Raw genomic sequence first — 20,050 nt, 5'->3', positions numbered from 1 at the left:
TTTGTGAAGATTTTGTCAAGATTCATTTTAATATTTTTTTGTTTCAAGCAATGAAGAGAAACAAGTCGAATCTGAACCAACGTCTGAGGAGGAACAAACATCTCCAGAGGAAAAGAGAGATTTCTCAGAATCAGCACAAACCAGCGCGTGTGTGTGACAGCAGCTTAAGTCACTTTGTAAATGACGTTTCCACACACACACACACACACAGCCTGAGGGTGTGTGAGCGTGAGGATGTTTTTCTGTATATGCACATTAATAGAAATTCAGAGGCAAAGCCTGAGGACTACACACACACACGCACGCAGGGTCGTCATGCTGATGCAGCAGAAATAAAAGTGTTTTCTTCTGGTTTAAACTTTTCTTACTTTTGCTCGTCAACGTTTCCAGATTCTTTGGTGACACACACACACACACACACACACACACACACACACACACACACACACACACACACACACACACACACACACACACACACACACACACACACACACACACACAGCTGGTTGATGACAGACGTCTGACGACCATATGGTGCATTTGCGGTGAAAGAAAAAAAGTTAAAAAAACTAAATCATATTGAAAAATGCTTTTGTTTCTAAAAAAAATCATATAAATAAAGTTTTAATTGTCTGAATGTTTACATCAACTTCACATTTTTGCAGGACCTAAACGCACGATATCCAAAGTGTTCCGTAACTTTCCAAAGCTTCAGCTCAAAGAGTTTGAAACTTTCAACTGTCAAGTGTTCAAGGACCTCCAGGACTGGGGGTGAACAGTTCGCACACAGTCTATTTCCTCCCGCCGCTCTTCACGTGTCCTCTGTTCTTCTTCTTCGTGGTTTTCTTCTCCTTCATTTTGGCCTCTGGGGGTTTGGTGAGGGGGGAGGAGGAGGGTGCCTGGTTGTGGTGGGAGGGGCCTGATGGTTTAAACTCCGCCTCCTGCCCAGTGAACAGGGAGGTTTCATCAGGAAACGCCGTCACCTGAAACACGGTCACAGAGATATTATTATAGGAGGCTGTGAGTGTGTGAGTGTTTGAGTGTGTCTGTGTGTTGACCTTTTTGTCGCTCATCTCTGCAGCCTTCATGTCGCTGATCAGTTCATCTTTATGTCTGCGAAGAGATTAATCACACGAAGAACAAACACAGTCAAACGAGAGCGCCTGCATTTCCCCAAGGGGGCGCTGACGAGTTAGTCCAAAATGAATTCCAGTGAAAAGATTTACACCTGATTCTAGAACATGTGCATAATAAAGACGGATGACATGACAGCTCCAAAAAGTGAAGCCAAATCCTCTAGAACGCCCCCCTGGTGGCTGGCTGCAGTATAGGTCATAACCCAATAAGAAGAAGAAATAGATAAGTTTGGGGAATAATAAAGAAATAATAAAAAATCTAACATCTTTCGAGCCAACGTGTGTTTACCTGGTGGCGTCCCTCAGCTCGTCCTCAGCTCGCTGCAGTCTCTCCTCCAGCTGCTTCCTCTCACTCTGAACACTTGACAGGTGTTTACCCAGAATTCTCAGCGAGCGCTCCTTCCGACTCACCTCCTGCTGAGCCTCAAACAGAACCTGAAGAGAGACGAGGAATTCACCAGCAGTAAATAATGAACTGTTGTAATGACAAACTTCACTACTTACGTACAACACATGAAGAAGAAACGACGACACAGGCGTAATCGCTCTTCCTGGTTCAGACTCATTGGGTGCGTCAGGTGTCTATGGACGTACCTGTGTGGTGTGGCTCAGAGTGCGTTGTGCGTCGCTTTGCTCATGGGTGTGTGCGTCCACTTGCAGCTGCAGCGTGTGAAGCCGGTCAGTTTGTTCCTGGATCAACGACTGAGCCTCCCGCTCTCTGGTCAGAGCCTCACGGAGCTCCACACACACGCTGTGGAAACGCTCAGCCGGGACCTGCACACACACACACAGCCTTAGGATCGACAGAACGTGTGTGTGTGTGTGTGTTTGAGTGTGTGTGCACCCTCACCATCTGGCAGGTGTCTCCCTCCCGTCGCCGTCCCTCTTCAGATTGGCCGCCTCCAGCCTCAGACTCCGCCTCTCCACCTCGGCCGAGTGCAGCCGTTGGCTGAAGAGCAGGAAGTGCTGCTGGAGGGTGGACACCAGGGCCTGATGGGAGGACACATGCAGAGATCAAAGGTTATTCATTTATATAGGACAGAGAGTGGAGCCCTGTGGAACTCCATTTCCAAAACATATTCCAATCAATAATAAAATGTTCTTATTCAGGGACCTTCAAGTTCAGCTGCGGGGGTGTCAATCTGCAGGACACTGTGTCCGATTGGTTGAGGAGGTGATCCAGGAGGCGGGACAAACCCGAATGAGCTGCAGACATCACCTTTGGGGGGGCGGAGTCTGGAGAGTGAGAAAGACACCTCCGTCGTCACTGACCACCTCAAACAAACTGACCCAGTGATTGACCCATACAGTGTGTGGCTGAAGTTACCAGCGTGTGCAAGCGCCCCCTGCAGGTCGGCCATGCAGGATATGATGGTGGAGGAGAGGCCTTTAGAGCGAAGCCACCGAGCGCACACGCCTTCACGACCTTCATCACCACCATCGTCATCATCTAAGACACAAGTAAACAAAGAGTTTGGAAAAAGTTTCGACTGGAATCGTCTCCCATGACAGTTTCAACTCTTTTCATGAACTCGTCATCAACCTGCACCTGGTTTGTTTTGAACCTTCAGTGTTGCCGTAGCCGTCTCTCCACAGACACACACTGCCGGAGCCCCGCCTCCTCTCTCCACCCGCAACAACACCGTCGTCTTTTTAGCCAGTGTGCACCACCTCCTCACAGCCAACACCGCCCACACGCTCCTCCTCCACCTCCTCACCGCCATCCTCCCTCTTCTCTCCTCCTCGTCGTCTTCCTCGTCGCCCAGAGCGTTGGCCAGCCTCCTCACCTCCTCTTCTAGCACCTCCCTCTCCGCCAGGCGTCTGCACAGGAGGCGTTTCTGCTCACAGAGCGTCCGCAGGTGGTGGTGGGTGTGTTTCAATGCCCCGGCCAGCAGGGTGCAGGCCGACAGGAGGGAGGCCGACTCCCTGCGGCTTTTAGAGAGGAGACCCCGGAGCCGAGCGAGGTCGGAGGTCAGGGAGGAGCGGTGGAGCTCGAAAGAGGAGACGTGATCACGTAGAGAGTCGCACTGAGAGCGACTCACCTGAGAGAGGAAGTATTAAATAATTCAGTTCATCAGGACGTCTCTGATGTTTCATCATGTCTGTCGGAGTCTGATCTGCTGCTGTGAAGTGAGTTCGTCCTCACGGGGACAATAAGTGATGATTCAGAGTCTGAAACTAACTAAAGGGACGATAGAGTGAAAACTTAGTTCTGCTGACTCAGCTCTGAGCGTCGCTGTCGCTGCGGGGGAGTCAGTCGTCTGTTACCTGCAGCTCGTTCTGCAGCTGCGTCAGCTGGTTGCTCCAGGCCTCCTCCCTCCTCCTCACGCCCTCCTCCAGACGAGACAACGCGCGCTGCTGATGGCGCTGCAGCTCACGTATGCACACGCTCTTCTTCTCGCAAGCGCTCTTTAGGCGGTCGATCTGTAAAAGTACAACGGTGACAGGTGAAATCTAACCCAACATGGATGTTAGAACTTCCTGTTCTGACACTCACCTTGTCGTTGGCCTTGTGGAGGTCCGAGCTCAGCCGGTCCACCTGCTCGCTGATGACATCACACAGCTCCGTCCAGGTGAAATTACCCAGGATGCAGTGGGGCTGAGTGAGGAGGATGCAGCCCGCCAGGAGGCGCTGGTAGAGACAGTGAAGGAAGGACAGACGAGCCTGAGACACAGAGAGAGACAACGTTTACGAGATTAACTCAGCGTCTTCATCAGGGTAATTTAATACTTTCAACTTAACAAAGTTATGATGTCGAGAGGCGAGACAGTGAAGAGAAAGAGCGAAAGAAAGAAAGAGAGAAAGAGAGAAAGAAAGAAAAAGAGTATGATCAGTGACTGTATAAAAAGATGAGAATCGACTGTATATGAAGACGATCAATTACTGTGTTTAACAGGTAAAGAGCAGAGAGAAGAGTTAAAAACAGCTAAATAAAAAATCTCACGACCTTTGACTCGTTCTCGTAGTTGTTCGTCATCTTCTGGATCTCAGCCGCCCTCTCTTCTCTCTCTCTCTGCAGCTCGGCCTGCAGACCGCGGCTCTGCGTTGACCAATCAGAGCTCTCCTGGCGAAGACGAGTCACCTCCTCCTCCAGTTTGACCAACACCTGAAGCAAAAGAGTCAGACCACAGAGCCGTCATAAAATAATTTAAAGTAAAATCTGGTTTGGTAATCGGACACTGACCTGGATCTGTCTGCTCTGATCTGAGCTCAGCTGTTGCAGGGTGTGGTTCTCCTCCCGCAGCCTTTCGTTCATTAGAAGTAGATCCTGGACCTGCCAGAGAAAAACTACTTTATTTAAAAACTTGAGAAGAAAATGAGGAAACTCGTCAGGAGCAGAAAGTTCACCTGTTTCTCCGTCTCCTCCAGTCCGAGCTGAGATGTGACGAGCGTCGTCTTCAGCAGCTGAAGCAGCTCAGCAGAAGGACTCGGTTTCCCATCATGCATTGCAGGGGAACAACAGCCTGTGACCTGTGTGTGTTCACCTGTGTTGATGTGTTGGTGGAGTGTCTCTCCGATCTTCTGCACAAAGTTCATTTGAGACTCCTCAGTGTCAGACTGAGTCTTCACTGCCTGAACACACACACACACACACACACACACACACACACACACACACACACACACACACACACACACACACACACACACACACACACACACACACACACACACACACACACACACACACACACACAGAGAGAGGTTAAAGGGTCAATTCACCAAAACTCAAGGTGAATCAAACTGAAACGAAATTATGTGGATTTATTTTAAGTAGATCATAGGGAATAAAGAGAGAGTGTGTGTGTGTGTGTGTGTGTGTGTGTGTGTGTGTGTGTGTGTTACCTGTTCCAGCAGTGAGCGTATGTCACTGTGTCGTTTCTTTTCCTCCTCCAGCTTCTCTGTGAGGTCAGAGGTCATCATCCTCTCCGTTTCCAGAGCAACGGTGAGGTCAGACTTATACTGATCGTACTCTGCCTGCAACCTTCTCACACACACACACGCGCGCGTTAACAACACTATAATGCACAGTTAACGTTTTAACGTTGTGTGGTTTACGTTGTGACCTCACCGCTCCAGAAGCTGCTCAGAGCTGCTGCTCCTCTCTCTCTCCAGGCTGTAGGCTCTCTCTACCTCTCTGAACTGAGTCCTTAGCATCTCCAGGCTGGACTGCGCCTCCTGCTGGCCAGACCTCTCCACCGCCACTACCGCCTCCAGGTCTCGCACCCGCAGCTGCCAGGTCATATGATCACAGACAGATTTTACCTCACAGAGCTTATTTAACGCATCTTAATGGGTTTTAATTTTTGTTCAGTGTGATGAAGTGAAAATCACCTGGATGAGCTCAGAGTTGAACTTTGACTCCAGGTGAGCCGCTCGCTCCGCCTCGATGTTCGACTCCAGAGACCTCACCCTCTGATCCGACACCTGCAGAGAAACGACACACAGGTGAACATGTCACGACTTGAGGAGGTTCTGTTTTCAGCCCTGTTCCCAGTAAACTTGGTGAGAGGACAGAACATGGGTCAGAGAAGAACTGGTGCAAATCCATGAATTTCTCATCTCTTTCATTAACATCGTGAAATTGGAAATAATCAGACCTCCTTCTCCCTCCTGCTCCTCTCCTCTCTCTCCATCAGGTATTTCAGTTCCCCGGCTTGTCGTCTGTTCACCTCGGCCTCCTTCTCTCCATCCTCCTTCACCTCTGCTATCCTCGTCTCTGACTCCTGCAGAGCCTCCTCCTGCTCCTGAAGATGAGTAGAGGGAGAGCGTGAGTGTGTTTGTCTGTGTGTGTGAGCGTATCTCTGTGTCTCTGTGTGTCTGTGACCTGCAGTAGTTGTCGCAGTTGTTGGTTCTCGGAGCTGAAACTTTGAATCATTTTATCTCGTTCCTCGACCTCCTGCTGCAAAGCATGCTGGTCCTCCTCTCGAGCCTGTCGGGTGATGTCCAGAGCTTTCTGTAGATCGTGCACCGTCTGATGGAGCTCTGCTGCTCGCTCTGAGACAGAAACACACACACCCACACACTGGTATCACTGTGTTCACCCATGACTGTGTCTCGAGGGTGCGTTTGATTCACGTACCTGTGAGACTGTGTTTGTCTCTGCTGAGCTCGGCCACTCGCTCGGCGTCTCTCTGACTCACAGTCAGCTGATACTGAAGCTCCACCCTCTGAGCTTCACCTCGCTCCACTGATGACCTGAACCGAGTTAACGCCGCCTGCAGCTTACACAGCTGGAGACACACACACAATCATTTACCATGTCATTACCATGACTACAGTCGAACCCTTGAAGCATTGGGGTCAGATTTTGTTGAATGTTCTCTCCTCAGTTTCTCACCTCCTGGTTGTGGGTGGATGTCAGCTCCAGTTTCTCCTTCTCCAGCTCGTTGATCCTCCACCTCAGCCTCCCCGTCTCCTCGCTCCACTCACGCCCCTCTGACGCTGCCCTCCTACCCCTGACAACCCTCCTTCTTCCTCTCCTTCGCTCCTCATCCTCATCCTCCGACTCCTCTCCTCCTCCTGTCTGTTTGTCTCTCTGTTTCATGTCGGTGATGATTTCTTTCGGCCTGGAGACAAATGAGAAGTTCAGTGTGGATTCATAGATCTGTCTATTCATCCATCTAATCCCTCGCTGGATATTGAATTATACAGTTAATAATAATAATAATATGGATAAATTCATATGATAATACTTGGACACACCTAATAGTACAAAAGAGATTAGAACTTTTTTTTAATGTTAATTCTCAGTCCGCACCTCACCACCTCCTCCCCGGACCTCCTGGCACATGTGACCGGGACCACCGGCTGGTTCCCCCGCGGCTCTGCTCGGCCGTGGCCGCTCTCCCCTCGCCGGCCCCGGCCAGCCTGTCTCCTCCTCTCCGCTGGTCCGGTCTGCATCTCCGCTTCTTTGAGCAGAGATCAGTGAGGCTGGAAAACAAATGAATGAACAGTTGTTGTTGTTTTCTGCGAGGGGACAGACCGCAGGGACGCAGGAGGGCGTGTCGGTGGCTGGGGAGTCGGTTGTCCGGGCAGCAGATGCACTGAAGCGGAAACGATCTCAGTTGACAAACCGACCTTTTTAATGTTCACTTTAAGATTGTCAGAGATGCTGTTTGACGGATCGTGTCTCTGCCGAATTCAACAGACAGTCGAGGCGTTGAATCTTTTGTGTTCACATTTGTTCAAACTTATCTAAATTGTTGTGGGTCTGGAAACACTTTAGAAATCTGACATTTTGTGAATGGAGTCATGTTTGCATAGGAAATACAAAGACGCTTTTCTCCCTCATTATTCAACACTAACATCTTGTTTTTCATCCAAATCGACTTTAACAAAATCATGACTGTTCATATAATTTAATCGAATCTGAGCATAAGCAATAAAACACGTAAATAATGTGTAGTAAACTTTTAGAAACACTTACAATAACATTCGGTCCGGAGCGGTTTGAAACTGACGCCATCTTTAGCGTCCATACGTCATTTCCGCAAGACGTTTTGATTGGCTGGATGTCTGGCCAATGGGGATCGTCCATTTAGTGAACAAAACAAAGCATTGACTGTAAGTATATATACACACAGATATTTATATACTTTTAATAGTAGTACTGTAATTATTATTACTATAAAAAAAAAAACTTCTTCCAGGGGAGCCAATTAAAGTATTTATTACAAACGGTAGAGGGCAGCAACACGCCATCGCAGCGTCGAGTCTTCCAAACCCAATTCGAAGAAGAAGAAGAACCCAAACAACATGGCGGCGCCCGCGCAACACGTTGAAACGGGCTCCGCAGCGACAGAAACGGACAAAACAGAAGCTCCAGAGACTTCCAGTGAGCCAGAATCCTCAGACTCGGAGCCCGCAGCTCAGGGCCCGGACCCGGGCTCCGATGAGGACGAGGACGGAGGCGAGCCGCCGGTCCCGAGGATCCTGGACACCCCGGAGGACATCCGCCTGGAGGCGATCGCCAACACGGTGGCGCTGCACCCTACTCGGGACATGCTGGTGTGCGGGGACGTGGACGGGGACTTGTACGCCTATTCGTACTCGTGCACGGAGGGGGAGAACCGGGAGCTGTGGTCCTCGGGGCATCACATGAAGTCCTGTCGCCAGGTTCGCTTCACCGCGGACGGACTGAAGCTCTACAGCGTGTCCCGGGACAAGGCCGTGCACCTGATGGACGTGGAGCGGGGGCAGCTGGTGTCCAGGATCCGAGGGGCCCACGGTTCTCCCATCAACTGTCTGCAGCTGGTGGACGAAAACATCCTGGCGACCGGAGACGATGGAGGAACCCTGAAGGTCCGGAAAGATTCTTTACATTTACTAATCTGAAATACAGATGTATCCATTGGTCTTTCAACATGTGTGACAATAGCCTTTGCACCTCTGAGCTGGAACCTTGTGGTTGTTGTGTTTGTTTGTGAAGGTGTGGGACATGAGGAAAGGGGAGGCCTTCATGGATCTGAAACAACACGACGATTACATCAGTGACATCGCTGTGGACCAGGCCAAGAGGATCCTGCTCACCACCAGGTAACAACCGTCAGACAGAACCTTGTTTACTGTGACTGTTATTTACAGTTAAAGGACCAGACCAGTGTTTTTGCCTGTTTTATCCAAAGACTGTTTACATATATGTTCGTAGACAGGTTCCAGAAAGTGAAGCCAATGCAGAAGTGTCTGAAACCTGTATTGTGTGTATTGACCAGCAGAGGTTGTTACTATAGAAGTCAGTCTCTGGACAAACTCAAAATCAACTCTTAAAAAACCCTTCCTGCTACTTTGATCCCCTGTGATGTGATCCAGTGGTGACGGTACCATGGGCGTCTTCCACCTCAAGAGGCGGCGCTTTGAACTGCTGTCGGAGTACCAGAGCGGCGATCTGACCTCGCTGGCCCTGATGAAGCGGGGGAAGAAGGTGGCTTGCGGCTCCAGCGAGGGGACCATCTACATCTTCAACTGGAACGGCTTCGGGGCCACCAGCGACCGCTTCGCTCTCAAGGCCGAGTCGGTGGACTGCATCGTCCCCATCAACGACAACATCATGTGCACCGCCTCCATGGACGGGTACATCCGGTGAGTTGGGCTATGATTGCCTGTGTTTGAAAGCTTATGTCCAGGGTCCAATACGCTCAACCTCCTACTTCTTGTCTTCGAAACTGTAACATTGGTTATTATCATTTAGAGGCTGTTTCCACCCTCCAGTATTTCGTTTGACTTTTGTACCTCATGGTCAACAATTCATTGGCCATAAAGTACTAACATAGCAACGTTGTGTCTGTTCTCCATCAGAGCCATCAACCTCCTTCCTAACAGGGTCATCGGCTGCATCGGGCAGCACGTCGGCGAACCCATTGAAGAACTTGCCACGTCCCACGACTCCCGCTTCCTGGTCAGCAGCGGTCACGACCAGCTCATCAAGTTCTGGGACATTTCCACTTTACCCAACACGACCGTCAAAGAATACCGCAAGAGGAAGAAGAAGGACGGACGAATGAAGTCTCTCACTAAGAAAGCCCACGGAGACAACGACTTCTTCTCAGGACTTGTAGAGGAAACAGAGAAGAAGGAGGAAGAAGAGGAGGAGGAAGAGGCAGATGATAGCGATAGTGACAGTGGCAGCGATTAAAAAGCTACATTGAGTTTGTCATGAATGTGCCTTTGGACAGTTTGTCTGCCTCACAATGTCTGAATCATGAACTTCATCATGGATGTTTCATTGTGGCAAACATTAGTAGGTTCTGAACTTCAAGTCCCAGAAGTCTCAGTGAAAGGTCTTTGACTTTGAAACAAACCATCTGTGTTTGTGTTTATGAATGGAAATGTGAAGGTAGAAACTCAAATGTGGTGTGATGAACAGTGAACATCTCATAAGAGACAAATGATCAGATTATTCATTTAAAGGCTGGGTTTCATACCTCAGACCACAGACTGTAAATAAAGATGGAGGTTGGATCTCCAAAATGTGAAGCCAACGCATCCCCCTGGCAGCTGGCAGCAATATGGGGCATAAACCCTGCCTCACATCCAATAAAGTTTTTTTTTTAAATGCTCCTGAGTGAGTTCATTTATAAGTAAGTTAATTTATCTGATTGTTGTTATGTTTTCTTGATACATTGTTTAAATGAACTCAACTGGGTGAGGAAAGTTTATTTAAAACGATCATATAAAAAGTATTCGTCCTGTATTTTCACAGCTTTATACTAAACTGCTCATTTCAGGAAATAAATTGCATACACATGAAATTACCTTCCAAGTTTGGATAATGAAAATGTTTTTTTATTTAATCCATTATACATCAAATTCAATGTTTTAGGTCTTAGTCTTAATATAGACTTTGTGATTGTGAAACTTTATTGAAGAAGAGACAATATAATCCTTTATTAGTCCCACAATGAGGAAAGTTGCAGTATTACAGCAGCAAGGGAAGTAAAGTAACACCTATAAGTATAAGGAGTATACAAAATATAGATGGAATAAAAACTGATATACACAGTGTAAACAGTACAGTACATGTACAGTGATATGGATTGCACATAAACCATTGAATTGCACTGACAGAAATTAATATTGCACAGTTCAGAGAGTTTGATCTGATTTAAAGAGGTAAAGTTACTGATAACATTTAAATCTCAAAAGCTTCCTGGATTGAAAGAAAAAATAAATCCCTCAATAGTGGGTTATTGTGCCTTAAAAATATTTGATAAAACTATTTTATGTATTGTATGTATTATATTGTATGTATGTTTGGGTTATGATGACAGTTTTCAACATTTTCTGATATGTTATATTTGAGTAATTTAATAATTATCAGATGTACCGATAATGAAAATAATAGTTGATTGCAGCTTTGCTTAAAATTTTCTTAATTAAAAGACGGGGAAAAAAATAAGCTATTTGATTAAACAAAACTTTACGACAAAACAAATTAATATGAAAATCTACTGTTAATTGACTAATATTGACCATGTTCCTCTGACTGTTCACAGATTTAATGCGTTTGTGAGCCGCCTTGAAATTTTCATTTTAAGTTGGTTGAACAATAAATAAATTGTTATTCTGAGATCCCTCCATCCCTCAGTTTTTCCTCAACATGGTACAGTCGAGCCGCCCCCTCTCTCCTCTCTGATTGGTCCGCTCCAACCACTTGCGGGAACGCAGTGCAGATCACGTGACAGGAGCATTTCCTCCAACATGGCGGCCGATCGTGGGTCGTAGCTAAGTAGAAAGAAGCTAAATGTTGCAGGGAGGAAACACTTCTCTGATCTCACGCGACCGTCGCTCGGTTTCCGGTGAGTTTGCGTGTTTATTTCCTGTTTAACGAACAAAATGACGCAACTGACGCGGCGCTGAGATTCGAAGCCTCCTGTTGGAGCTAACTGCGGCTAGCCGAGTTAGCCTCTGTGCTAACGTGCCTGTATTTGTAAACAGTGGGTGAACGTGCAGCTAAAAACGAAAGTGCGGATTTAACGAAGTGTGACGTCACAGCCCAGCAAACAACCGGAACACCAAGATAAATAACTTTTATTTTGACAGAAAAACAACAGCCCAACTTTAATCTATTGTGTATTAAACTATGTTACAGCAAAAGGAAATAATTTGCACCAAGTTAACTCTGTGCAAAACTTTTTATCACAGAGCTATGATGTGATTGTAAGAAAGTTTTTAACCTTCAGTTGTGATGAGAAGAATAAACACAGACGTTGAGAGTAATCATGTGAGTTAAACCTCTTAATGCCTCCTCTGTTTTCAGCCGAGCGTCAGACACACACCAAGTCGTCCACAGGCTGCTGGTTCGATTCCCTCTGAAACAGCAAGATGCCAGGGAAACACAATGACAGCTTCAAACCAGGAGACCTGGTGTTCGGCAAGATGAAGGGCTTCCCTCACTGGCCCGCCAGGGTACGGACGAATCACAACGCACACACACTGAAAATACAAAGCACGGCAATCGATCGTTTGTTGTTAATATATTTAATTTAATGTGTGTATATTCAGGTCTGCAAGTCTGACAAGGGATACAAGAAGCGAATCCCGGTCTTCTTCTTCGGGACTCATCAGATGTATGTACACACAGTTTCATCATTTACACATAAGAACAAATCGACAGCACCGACTGAGTCTGGTTGTCCATGTCTACCCCCTCAGAGGAAGTCTCCCCGTAGAGAATGTCGTTCCTTACGTCGGGAACAAGAAAAAGTACGGCAGCGGTGTTCGCATCAAAGGCTTCGCTGAGGGAATGTGGGAAATCCAGAACACACCCAACATCGGGAGTAAAGTCAAAGTGAGTGTCTCTCACCCTCTGATGTTAATGTGTCTAAGTTCATGTCTTATTTTATCTCATATCTTTATATACTCACTGATCCTCTTTATATTCAGTCATTGATTCCTGGTTTAATCTTTTTTAATATTTTTATATGCTCTGTTGATTTTACAGATACCAGTAAAAACCAACACGCAGACGACACCTGCTAAATCGACGTCTGCAGTGAAAACCACACAGGACAAAGTTAAAAGTTCGTCCGTCGGATCATCTCAGAGTAAACCCGTCGCTGCGAAGGTCGACAGTAAAGTTAGAGCTTCTCCGATCAAAGCTTCAAGTCAAACAGAAACGGTTCCTACACGAGCCTCATCAAGATCCGCTCCAGAGAAAACGGTCGAGTCCACACAGACTCCTGAGAAGACGTCGACAGATTCCTCAGTGACGACGAGAAGCAGGAAGGTCGAGTCAGAGGTGACAACAAGCAGAGATCCACCAGCAGGGGGCAGCAGAATAAAAAATACTGCAAGAGATGGAAAGGAGGCAAGTGTTCAACATGAACCTGAATTAATGCAACACTATGTAACTTTAAAAAACAGCCATTCATGTACAATAATGTAATTATTTGAGGATTTAACTACAACTAAACCTTTAATCAAACTTTCCTTTTGAGAGTAAATAACTACATGTTACGTATCTTGTTTTGTTTCCTTAGACGACAGCAAACGTGGTGAAAACAAAAATATCTACAACGACTCCGAGCAAAGTTACAGCCGAGAAAAAAACTCAGAGCGTCGTCAAAGCTCTGACCGCAGCGACAGACAACAAAGATAAAACAGAGGCGACAAGTCCCACCATGACCAGGAGCAGAAAAGCTGAGCCCAAGGTACAAACACCGACCAATAAATAAACAAGAGAGAGGTTTGTAAAGGATCAGGAAGAGGGCGTCTGCGTCAGCATTTATATAAGTTGCTTTTTCTGTTCGTCCAGACTCAAAACACAACCCTGGAGTCTTCAAACTAAAACGAGACCAGTGACGTTTACACAAGTCTCTGATTGAGAGGCTGAAATAGTCAGCTGGGTGTCACCATAGCAACAGTGATGAGTTTTAAAACTAAAATGTTTCAGTGTGGGCGGAGCCTGATTTTTGGTGTGTTTGGTTTTCCAGGTCGTTGCAGAGCAGCTCAGAAAGAGAACATCTGACAGTCCTGCAGCGACACCTGCAGGTAACAAACACAACTTTGCTTATATATAACTAGACAAAGACGATTAATGATTGTATATAAAGAATATATCCAGACCCAGACGCCAATTCCCTCATGCTAATAATCAATAATTATCTGATAAATTCTCTGTTGTTTTTCTGCAGCTGGTAAGAAAGCGAAAAACTCTGAGACACAAGTGTCCAGAAATGACAGAGAACGGAGAGAACAGGAGGAGGAGAAGAGTGCAGCAGAGAGTCGAGGAGTTAAGAGGAGGAGAGAAGAAGAGGAGGAGATAAGAAAAGAGAAGACGCCGGATGAGAAAACAGCAGAGGTGAAGTCGTCTGAGAGACAAGGAGTGAAAAGAAAGGAAGAGGAGAAAAGAAAACAAGATGAAGGTGTAGAAGGAAAGAAAGACATGATGACGACTGAAACTCAAGCAATGACGACGAAGAGAGACGAGAAAGAACAGGAGGAGAAAACAAACGAAGGAAAGAAAGAGGAGAGGACGATCAGAGAAACGAGCGCAGAGAGCGAAGGAACAAGAAGCACGAGAGATACGGAGGCAACAAAGAAGGAAGATGAGGAAAGAAAGAAAGAGGAGATGAGAAGAATGGAGGAGGAACAAGCGAGGAAGAGGGAAGAGAAAGAGCAGGAGGTGATGAAGAAAGTAAAGGTGTTGGTGAGGATTGAAAGTCTGGAAGAGTTGAAGAGAAAGACGGAGGTGAAGAAAATTGGAGCAATGTCGGAGAGAGAAGGGAGGACGATGACGGAGAGGAAGAAAGGAGAGGAGATGAAGAAGCAGACGGAGGAGGAGAAAACAAGAGAAACGACAGAGAGAGAGAAAGGAGAGGGGGGAAAAGAAGAGTTGAAGAAAACTGGAGAAGCTTCGGAGAGAGAAGGGAAGATGACAAGGAGAACAGAGAGAGAGAAAGGAGAGGAGGGACAGAAAGAAGAGATGAAGAAGATGGAGGTGAAGGAAACTGGAGAAACGTCGGAGAGAGAAGGGAGGATGACAAGGAGAACGGAGAGAGAGAAAGGAGGGGAGGCAAAGAAAGAAGAAATGAAGAAGATGGAGGTGAAGAAAACTGGAGAAGGGAGGATGACAAGAAGAACAGAGAGAGAGGAGGGAAAGAAAGAAGATATGAAGAAGATGGAGGTTAAGAAAACTGGAGAAACGTCGGAGAGAGAAGGTAGGATGAGAAGGAGAACAGAGAAAGAGAAAACGAAGGATGAAGAAGAGGAGGAAAAGAAAGAAGAGAGGACAAAGGAGGCGGAGAAGAAAAAACAGGATGGATGTGAAGAAGGAAAGAAAGAGGAGATGATGAAGAAGATGGAGGAGGAGGAGAAAACTGGAGAAACATCAGAGAGAGAAGGGAGGATGACAAGGAGAACAGAAAGAGAGGAGGGACAGAAAGAAGAGATGAAGATGAACGTGAAGGATACTGGAGAAACATCAGAGAGAGAAGGGAAGCTGACAAGGAGAACAGAAGAAGAGGAGGGAAAGAAAGAAGAGATGAAGAAGATGGAGGTGAAGGATACTGGAGAAATGTTGGGGAAAGAACGGAGGATGACAAGGAGAACAGAAAGAGAGGAGGGAAAGAAAGAAGAGATGAAGAAAATGGAAGTGAATAAAACTGGAGAAGCTTCGGAGAGAGAAGGGAGGATGACGAGGAGAACAGAGAGAGAGGAGGGAAAGAAAGAAGAGATGAAGAAGATGGAGGTGAATAAAACTGGAGAAGCATCAGAGAGAGAAGGGAGGATGACAAGGAGAACAGAGAGAGAGAAAACGAAGGATATAGAAGAAGAGGAAAAGAAAGAAGAGACAAAGAGAAATGAGGCGGAGAAAAAGAAACAGGATGGAAGTATAGAAGGAACGAAAGAAGAGATGAAGAAGACGGAGGAAGAGAAAACTGAAGAAACATCAGAGAAAGGAAGGAGGACGACAAGGAGCACAGAGAGGGAAAAAACAAAGCATGAGGGAGAAGAGGGGAGGAAGAAGATGGAGGAGGAGAAAGCTGAAGAAACTTCGGAGAGAGAAGTGAGGATGATGAGGAGAACCGAGAGGGATAAAACTAATGATGAAGGAGAGGAGAAGGATGTGGAGAAGACAAAACAGGATGGGGGTGTCAAGGGGAAGAAAGAAGAGCTGAAGAAGACGGAGGAGGAGAAAACTGAAGAAACATCAGAGAAAGGAAGGAGGACGACAAGGAGCACAGAGAGGGAAAAAACAAAGCATGAGGGAGAAGAGGGGAGGAAGAAGACGGAGGAAGAGAAAACTGGAGAAACTTCGGAGAGAGAAGTGAGGATGATGAGGAGAACCGAAAGGGATGCAACTAATGATGAAGAAACGATGACAGCTAGAGAGAAGGAGGAGGTGCAGAAAAGAAAACAGGAGGGTGGTGTAGAAGGAAAGAAAGAAGTGATGAAGAAGACAGAGGAGGAGAAAACTGGAGAAACATCAGAAAGAGAATTGAGGATGGCAAGGAGAACTGAGAAGGAACAAACAAAGGATGAAGGCGAGGAGAAGGAGGTGGAGAAGAAAAAGGTGAATGGAGGTGTTGAGAGGGAAAAAGAAGAGATGACGAAGAAGATGCAGGAGGAGAAAACGGGAGAAAAGCTGGAGAGAGGAGGGAGGACGATGAGGAGCACAGAAAAGGAGAAGGAAAAAAGGAAGGATGAAGGCAACGAGGGAAAAGAAGAGGCAACAAGGACAAAGAAGGAGTTGAAGAAAAAACAGGATGGAGGTATAGAAGGAAAGAAAGAAGAGACGATAAAGAAGAAGACCGAAGAGGAGAAAATTGGAGAACTGTCCGTAAGAGAAGTGAGGATGATGAGGAGAACCGAGAGAGAGAAAATGAAAGAGGAAGGAGAGGAGGTGACAATGAGAGAGGAGGAGGAGGTGGAGAAGAATAAACTGGATGGAGGTGTAGAGAGGAAGAAAGAAGGGATGAAGAAGCAGACAGAAGAGGAGAGAACTGGAGATACATCAGAGAGAGGAGGGAGAACAACTAGGAGCAGAGAAAAAGAGAAAACAAAGGATGGAGAAGAAGAAAAGGAGAAGGGCGGATCTCCTGTGGAGGAGGAGGTAAAACTAAAATATTTTTAAAAAACTTATATGAAGACGTTTTAAAACATTTCTGTGAATTTCAAGGAATTATCTTTTTGTTTTTATGTGCAGCGACAGCGCCACTTGGCGGCCAAGAGGGAGAAATTGTTAAAATCTCTGCGAGGTCTGATGCAGGAGGGAAGAGGAACGACGAGGAGGGAGAAGACGAAGAACACGCAGTAAGAAAAACTCAAACGCATCAGTTAAAGAGAGTTTGTTAGATAAAGTGTTTAAGTTTTGTTTTCTGTTCTTATCAGGAAAGTCGGGTACGTAGCAAAGAAGATCGAGATCAAAAAGAGAGGAGGTCAGAGGAGCGTGAAAGACGTTGGAAAGACAGTGACAGAGGAGGAGGAGAGGAAGATGGAAAAAACGACAGATGTCAACAAGAAAGAGGAGAAGAACGAGAGGAAGACATCCGACAACAAGACAACAGCGGAGAAGGCAAAGAGTAAATCAACAGAAGAACTGACAACAAAAGAAAAGCCAAGTGGACAGAAGAACGAAGACAAAATGAATGTGGAGGAAAAGAAAAACGAGGGAGTGATCGAGAAAACAGGGGAAGAAATGCAGCAGCAGAAAAATGAAGGAAGGAAGGAGGAGAGAAAAATAATCGGAAAGATCGTGAAGGCGACGCCTGGACAGGGAACAAAGTTTCAGGTGAAGACGATGATGGGAGGAACACTGGCGGTGGCGTTGGAGGATGACAAGAAGAAGAAAGAGGAGAGGACGGACAAGAAAATGATAGAAGAGAAGGAAAAGAGCTCAGAAAACGTGAAGGAGACGGAGAAAGAGAAGAAATCGGAAGATAAAAAGTTGCAAATGAGCTCAGATGTTGAGAGTGAATCTGAAAGAACAAGAGCAACGACGGATGACAAAAAAGACAAGAACACAACAGAAGAAGAGAAGAAGGGCAGTGATGAAGAGGAGAAACAAAAGAAGAGCAGTGATGAAGAGGAGAAACAAAAGAAGGGCAGTGATGAAGAGGAGAAACAAAAGAAGGGCAGTGATGAAGAGGAGAAACGAAAGAAGAGCAGTGATGAAGAGGAGAAACGAAAGAAGAGCAGTGATGAAGAGGAGAAACGAAAGAAGAGCAGTGATGAAGAGGAGAAACGAAAGAAGAGCTGTGAAGATGAGGCGGCGCTGAAAAAGAGCGAAGAAGAACAAAAATCACAGAGAGCAACTCTGAAATCTCAGGAGGAGAAGCAGGAAAAGGAGGTGGAAAAAGCAAGAGAACAGAAGAAGAAAGAGGAGAAGAACGAGAAGGAGCCGCAGCAGAAAGAGGAGAAAACCACAGATCAAGCAAAGAAGACGGAGGAGACGGAAACTCAGAAGAAGGAAAACGACAAAGCGACCACGGAGAGAGCGGAGCAGATGCCACAAGCAGAGGCAGAAACCAGCAAAGAAGCTGAACCAGAGAAGAAGAGCGCAGAAGAGAAGAGTGACTCAGATAGAGGGAAGGTGGTGGAGGTGAAGCAGCAGAAGAAGAAGAGTTCGACCATGACGCTGACGGACTCGACTCTGCACAGAATCCACGGGGACATCAGGATTTCTCTGAAGACCGACAAGCCGGTAACACAAACACACAATTCTACGTCCTGTTTATTTTTTTTTAAGGAAACATATTCTGCTCATTTTCAGGTTGATCTTTTTAACGAGTGTTACACTGTAAAATGTAAAATGAATTATGTAAATGTATTTCCTGGAGCATCGACCAATGTTTCTTCCTTCCAGGACATCAGGAAGTGTCTGACGGCGTTGGATCAGCTCAGTATGGTTTACGTGACGTCTCAACACGTCCAGAGACACAGCGAGCTCATCGCCACGCTGAGAAAGGTACAAACGCACAATCTTGTTCATTAATAACTAACCCTAACTAATATTTCATGATTCAAGGTAATTCAAATGGAGAATTAGCTGCTTTTTTGTCTCCCATCAGATGAAATTGTAGTTTGTATTTTAATGTGTTTTTGTGTGTTTTGTGTGTGTAGATGCGTTCCTACAAAGCGAACCAGGCCATCATGGACAAGGCCTCCATGCTGTACAACCGCTTCAAAAACACCTTCCTGGTGGGGGAGGGCGAGGAGGTGGTGAGCGCCGCCTTCCTGCGCTCGCTGCTGGAGGAGAAGGAGCGGGAGGAGGCTGAGAGGGTGGAGCTCTGCAGGAGGGAGGGAGTGAAGGAGGTGAAGGAGAGGTTGAGGAACGACGGAGGAGGGGAGGAAGAAGAGGTGCAGATAGAAAATGGTAATCACTGTAATTTCAAGACAAAGATTTAGACCATTTTTTTAGTTTTGCAACCGAAAAACATTTGGAATTTCACCTTGTTTGATTTTTTTTAATTCCATGATGATGAATAATGTACTTTCTCACACAGTAATCATAATGACGATTGATAATTATCAAATAATTGATATTATTTGTAAAGCGACTGAATGAAAAAATCAATTTTGTTTATATTTAGTTCTTAAATATTGTCCACTTGTCCCCTCCAGCTCCAGTGGGCTTGTCCTGATGGGTCAATGTCCCTGAAGTCGCCTGGACTGAACCATTTTCCTGCTGAGGGGGGTGTTGATGTGAAACCGTTTCCCTGACAATGAGAATGTGCACAACCGTTTACCTCATCACACACACACGCACCAGTTTATCACCTGCTCAGCTGCTGGTGTTTATTTCCTGTACAGTTTGTTCATCTTTAGGTGTCGTTCATGTTTACGTGTCAACTCTCGTTAACGTTCAATACACTTGTACAAACTGTTTGTATTGTAGTTGGGTTGTAGACTGACTCATATTCACCAGGACAGTGTTTATTCTTCTTCCACTAAAACACTCGTTTTTAAGTTGTATTTTAATCCTGTTTTCCTCAAAACGTTAGATCAGGACAGATGGCTGATGGGAAAGTCTAGTTTTATTTATCATGTGCATTTTTTTATTCATCAGGTTGAACGTTACTACAGCAGATTTGAACCTGACGTTAAAGCATTAAATAGCCTCATTAAAACCTGAACGTTCGTACTCGCACTGCTGCGGTGGATGTAGTGCCTTGCTCATAGACACTCCACAACAGGTAACAAAGGGTTGTAGCTGTTAAATTGAAACACTTTGTACAGTAAAATGTTTTATTGTGTATTTTCTTGTGACCCAGTGAGATGTTCCTGTTCTTATTTGTTTTCTTTAAGTGGGTGACTCTGTTTTGTACATTTGTAATTTTTACCTCCACAATTTTTTTAAATAAAAGTGTCGCACAAACCCGACGTAGCACAAAGAGGAAAACCCACACAGACGTGACGACATCATATGACATCATGAGTACAGTTCTTACTAGCTTGGGCAGGGGGA

At 46.0% G+C, this 20,050-nt stretch overlaps 3 protein-coding genes across 4 annotated transcripts; 2 read left to right on the top strand and 1 right to left on the bottom strand.

The window, feature by feature from the left end:
- Positions 1-7,679, bottom strand: LOC118102873 (coiled-coil domain-containing protein 171-like). Of its 2 annotated transcripts, XM_047338798.1 has the most exons (22): positions 7,571-7,679; positions 6,902-7,074; positions 6,482-6,710; positions 6,224-6,374; positions 5,969-6,138; positions 5,742-5,888; positions 5,476-5,568; positions 5,213-5,373; positions 4,987-5,125; positions 4,489-4,713; positions 4,325-4,414; positions 4,088-4,246; positions 3,637-3,804; positions 3,408-3,563; positions 2,689-3,181; positions 2,467-2,589; positions 2,254-2,375; positions 1,990-2,129; positions 1,734-1,932; positions 1,429-1,574; positions 1,062-1,116; positions 1-986 (listed from the first exon to the last, which is right to left on the bottom strand). In XM_047338798.1, the coding sequence occupies exons 2-22, from the start codon at positions 7,042-7,044 to the stop codon at positions 795-797; spliced, it is 3,501 nt and encodes a 1,166-aa protein (XP_047194754.1). In that variant the 5' UTR covers positions 7,045-7,074; positions 7,571-7,679; the 3' UTR covers positions 1-794. The 2 variants fall into 2 exon arrangements, with proteins under 2 accessions (XP_047194754.1, XP_035005332.2); XM_035149441.2 differs by lacking the exons at positions 1-986; positions 1,062-1,116; positions 1,429-1,574 and having other exon boundaries at positions 1,739-1,913.
- Positions 7,680-7,834: 155 nt separating this feature from the next.
- On the top strand, positions 7,835-10,391 carry wdr55 (WD repeat domain 55). Its single transcript, XM_035149512.2, has 4 exons — positions 7,835-8,445; positions 8,573-8,679; positions 8,953-9,222; positions 9,439-10,391. Exons 1-4 carry the CDS (start codon positions 7,900-7,902, stop codon positions 9,773-9,775), a joined length of 1,260 nt encoding a protein of 419 aa, XP_035005403.1. The 5' UTR covers positions 7,835-7,899; the 3' UTR covers positions 9,776-10,391.
- Positions 10,392-11,322: 931 nt separating this feature from the next.
- Positions 11,323-19,960, top strand: psip1b (PC4 and SFRS1 interacting protein 1b). The gene is made up of 15 exons (XM_035149630.2): positions 11,323-11,438; positions 11,900-12,048; positions 12,145-12,209; positions 12,295-12,430; positions 12,584-12,949; positions 13,122-13,292; positions 13,575-13,632; positions 13,776-14,494; positions 16,121-16,423; positions 16,643-16,696; positions 16,790-16,896; positions 16,975-18,286; positions 18,449-18,550; positions 18,706-18,958; positions 19,207-19,960. The coding sequence occupies exons 2-15, from the start codon at positions 11,965-11,967 to the stop codon at positions 19,224-19,226; spliced, it is 3,750 nt and encodes a 1,249-aa protein (XP_035005521.2). The 5' UTR covers positions 11,323-11,438; positions 11,900-11,964; the 3' UTR covers positions 19,227-19,960.
- Positions 19,961-20,050: the final 90 nt, after the last annotated feature.

The sequence above is a fragment of the Hippoglossus stenolepis genome, chromosome 23 (assembly GCF_022539355.2).
Source record: "Hippoglossus stenolepis isolate QCI-W04-F060 chromosome 23, HSTE1.2, whole genome shotgun sequence".
Classification (NCBI taxonomy): domain Eukaryota; kingdom Metazoa; phylum Chordata; class Actinopteri; order Pleuronectiformes; family Pleuronectidae; genus Hippoglossus; species Hippoglossus stenolepis.
This window is presented reverse-complemented; position numbering and strand designations above follow the sequence as displayed.

Coding starts and splice junctions, on each gene's coding strand:
- LOC118102873 (XM_047338798.1), bottom strand. CDS start 7,044: ATGCAGACCGGACCAGCGGAGAGGAGGAGACAGGCTGGCCGGGGCCGG. Junction 6,375..6,481: donor CATCCACCCACAACCAGGAG/GTGAGAAACTGA, acceptor GTGTGTCTCCAG/CTGTGTAAGCTGCAGGCGGC. Junction 1,933..1,989: donor AGGGAGACACCTGCCAGATG/GTGAGGGTGCAC, acceptor GTCGATCCTAAG/GCTGTGTGTGTGTGTGCAGG.
- wdr55 (XM_035149512.2), top strand. CDS start 7,900: ATGGCGGCGCCCGCGCAACACGTTGAAACGGGCTCCGCAGCGACAGAA. Junction 8,680..8,952: donor AGGATCCTGCTCACCACCAG/GTAACAACCGTC, acceptor GATGTGATCCAG/TGGTGACGGTACCATGGGCG. Junction 9,223..9,438: donor TCCATGGACGGGTACATCCG/GTGAGTTGGGCT, acceptor GTTCTCCATCAG/AGCCATCAACCTCCTTCCTA.
- psip1b (XM_035149630.2), top strand. CDS start 11,965: ATGCCAGGGAAACACAATGACAGCTTCAAACCAGGAGACCTGGTGTTC. Junction 12,210..12,294: donor TTCTTCGGGACTCATCAGAT/GTATGTACACAC, acceptor CTACCCCCTCAG/AGGAAGTCTCCCCGTAGAGA. Junction 13,293..13,574: donor GCAGAAAAGCTGAGCCCAAG/GTACAAACACCG, acceptor TTGGTTTTCCAG/GTCGTTGCAGAGCAGCTCAG.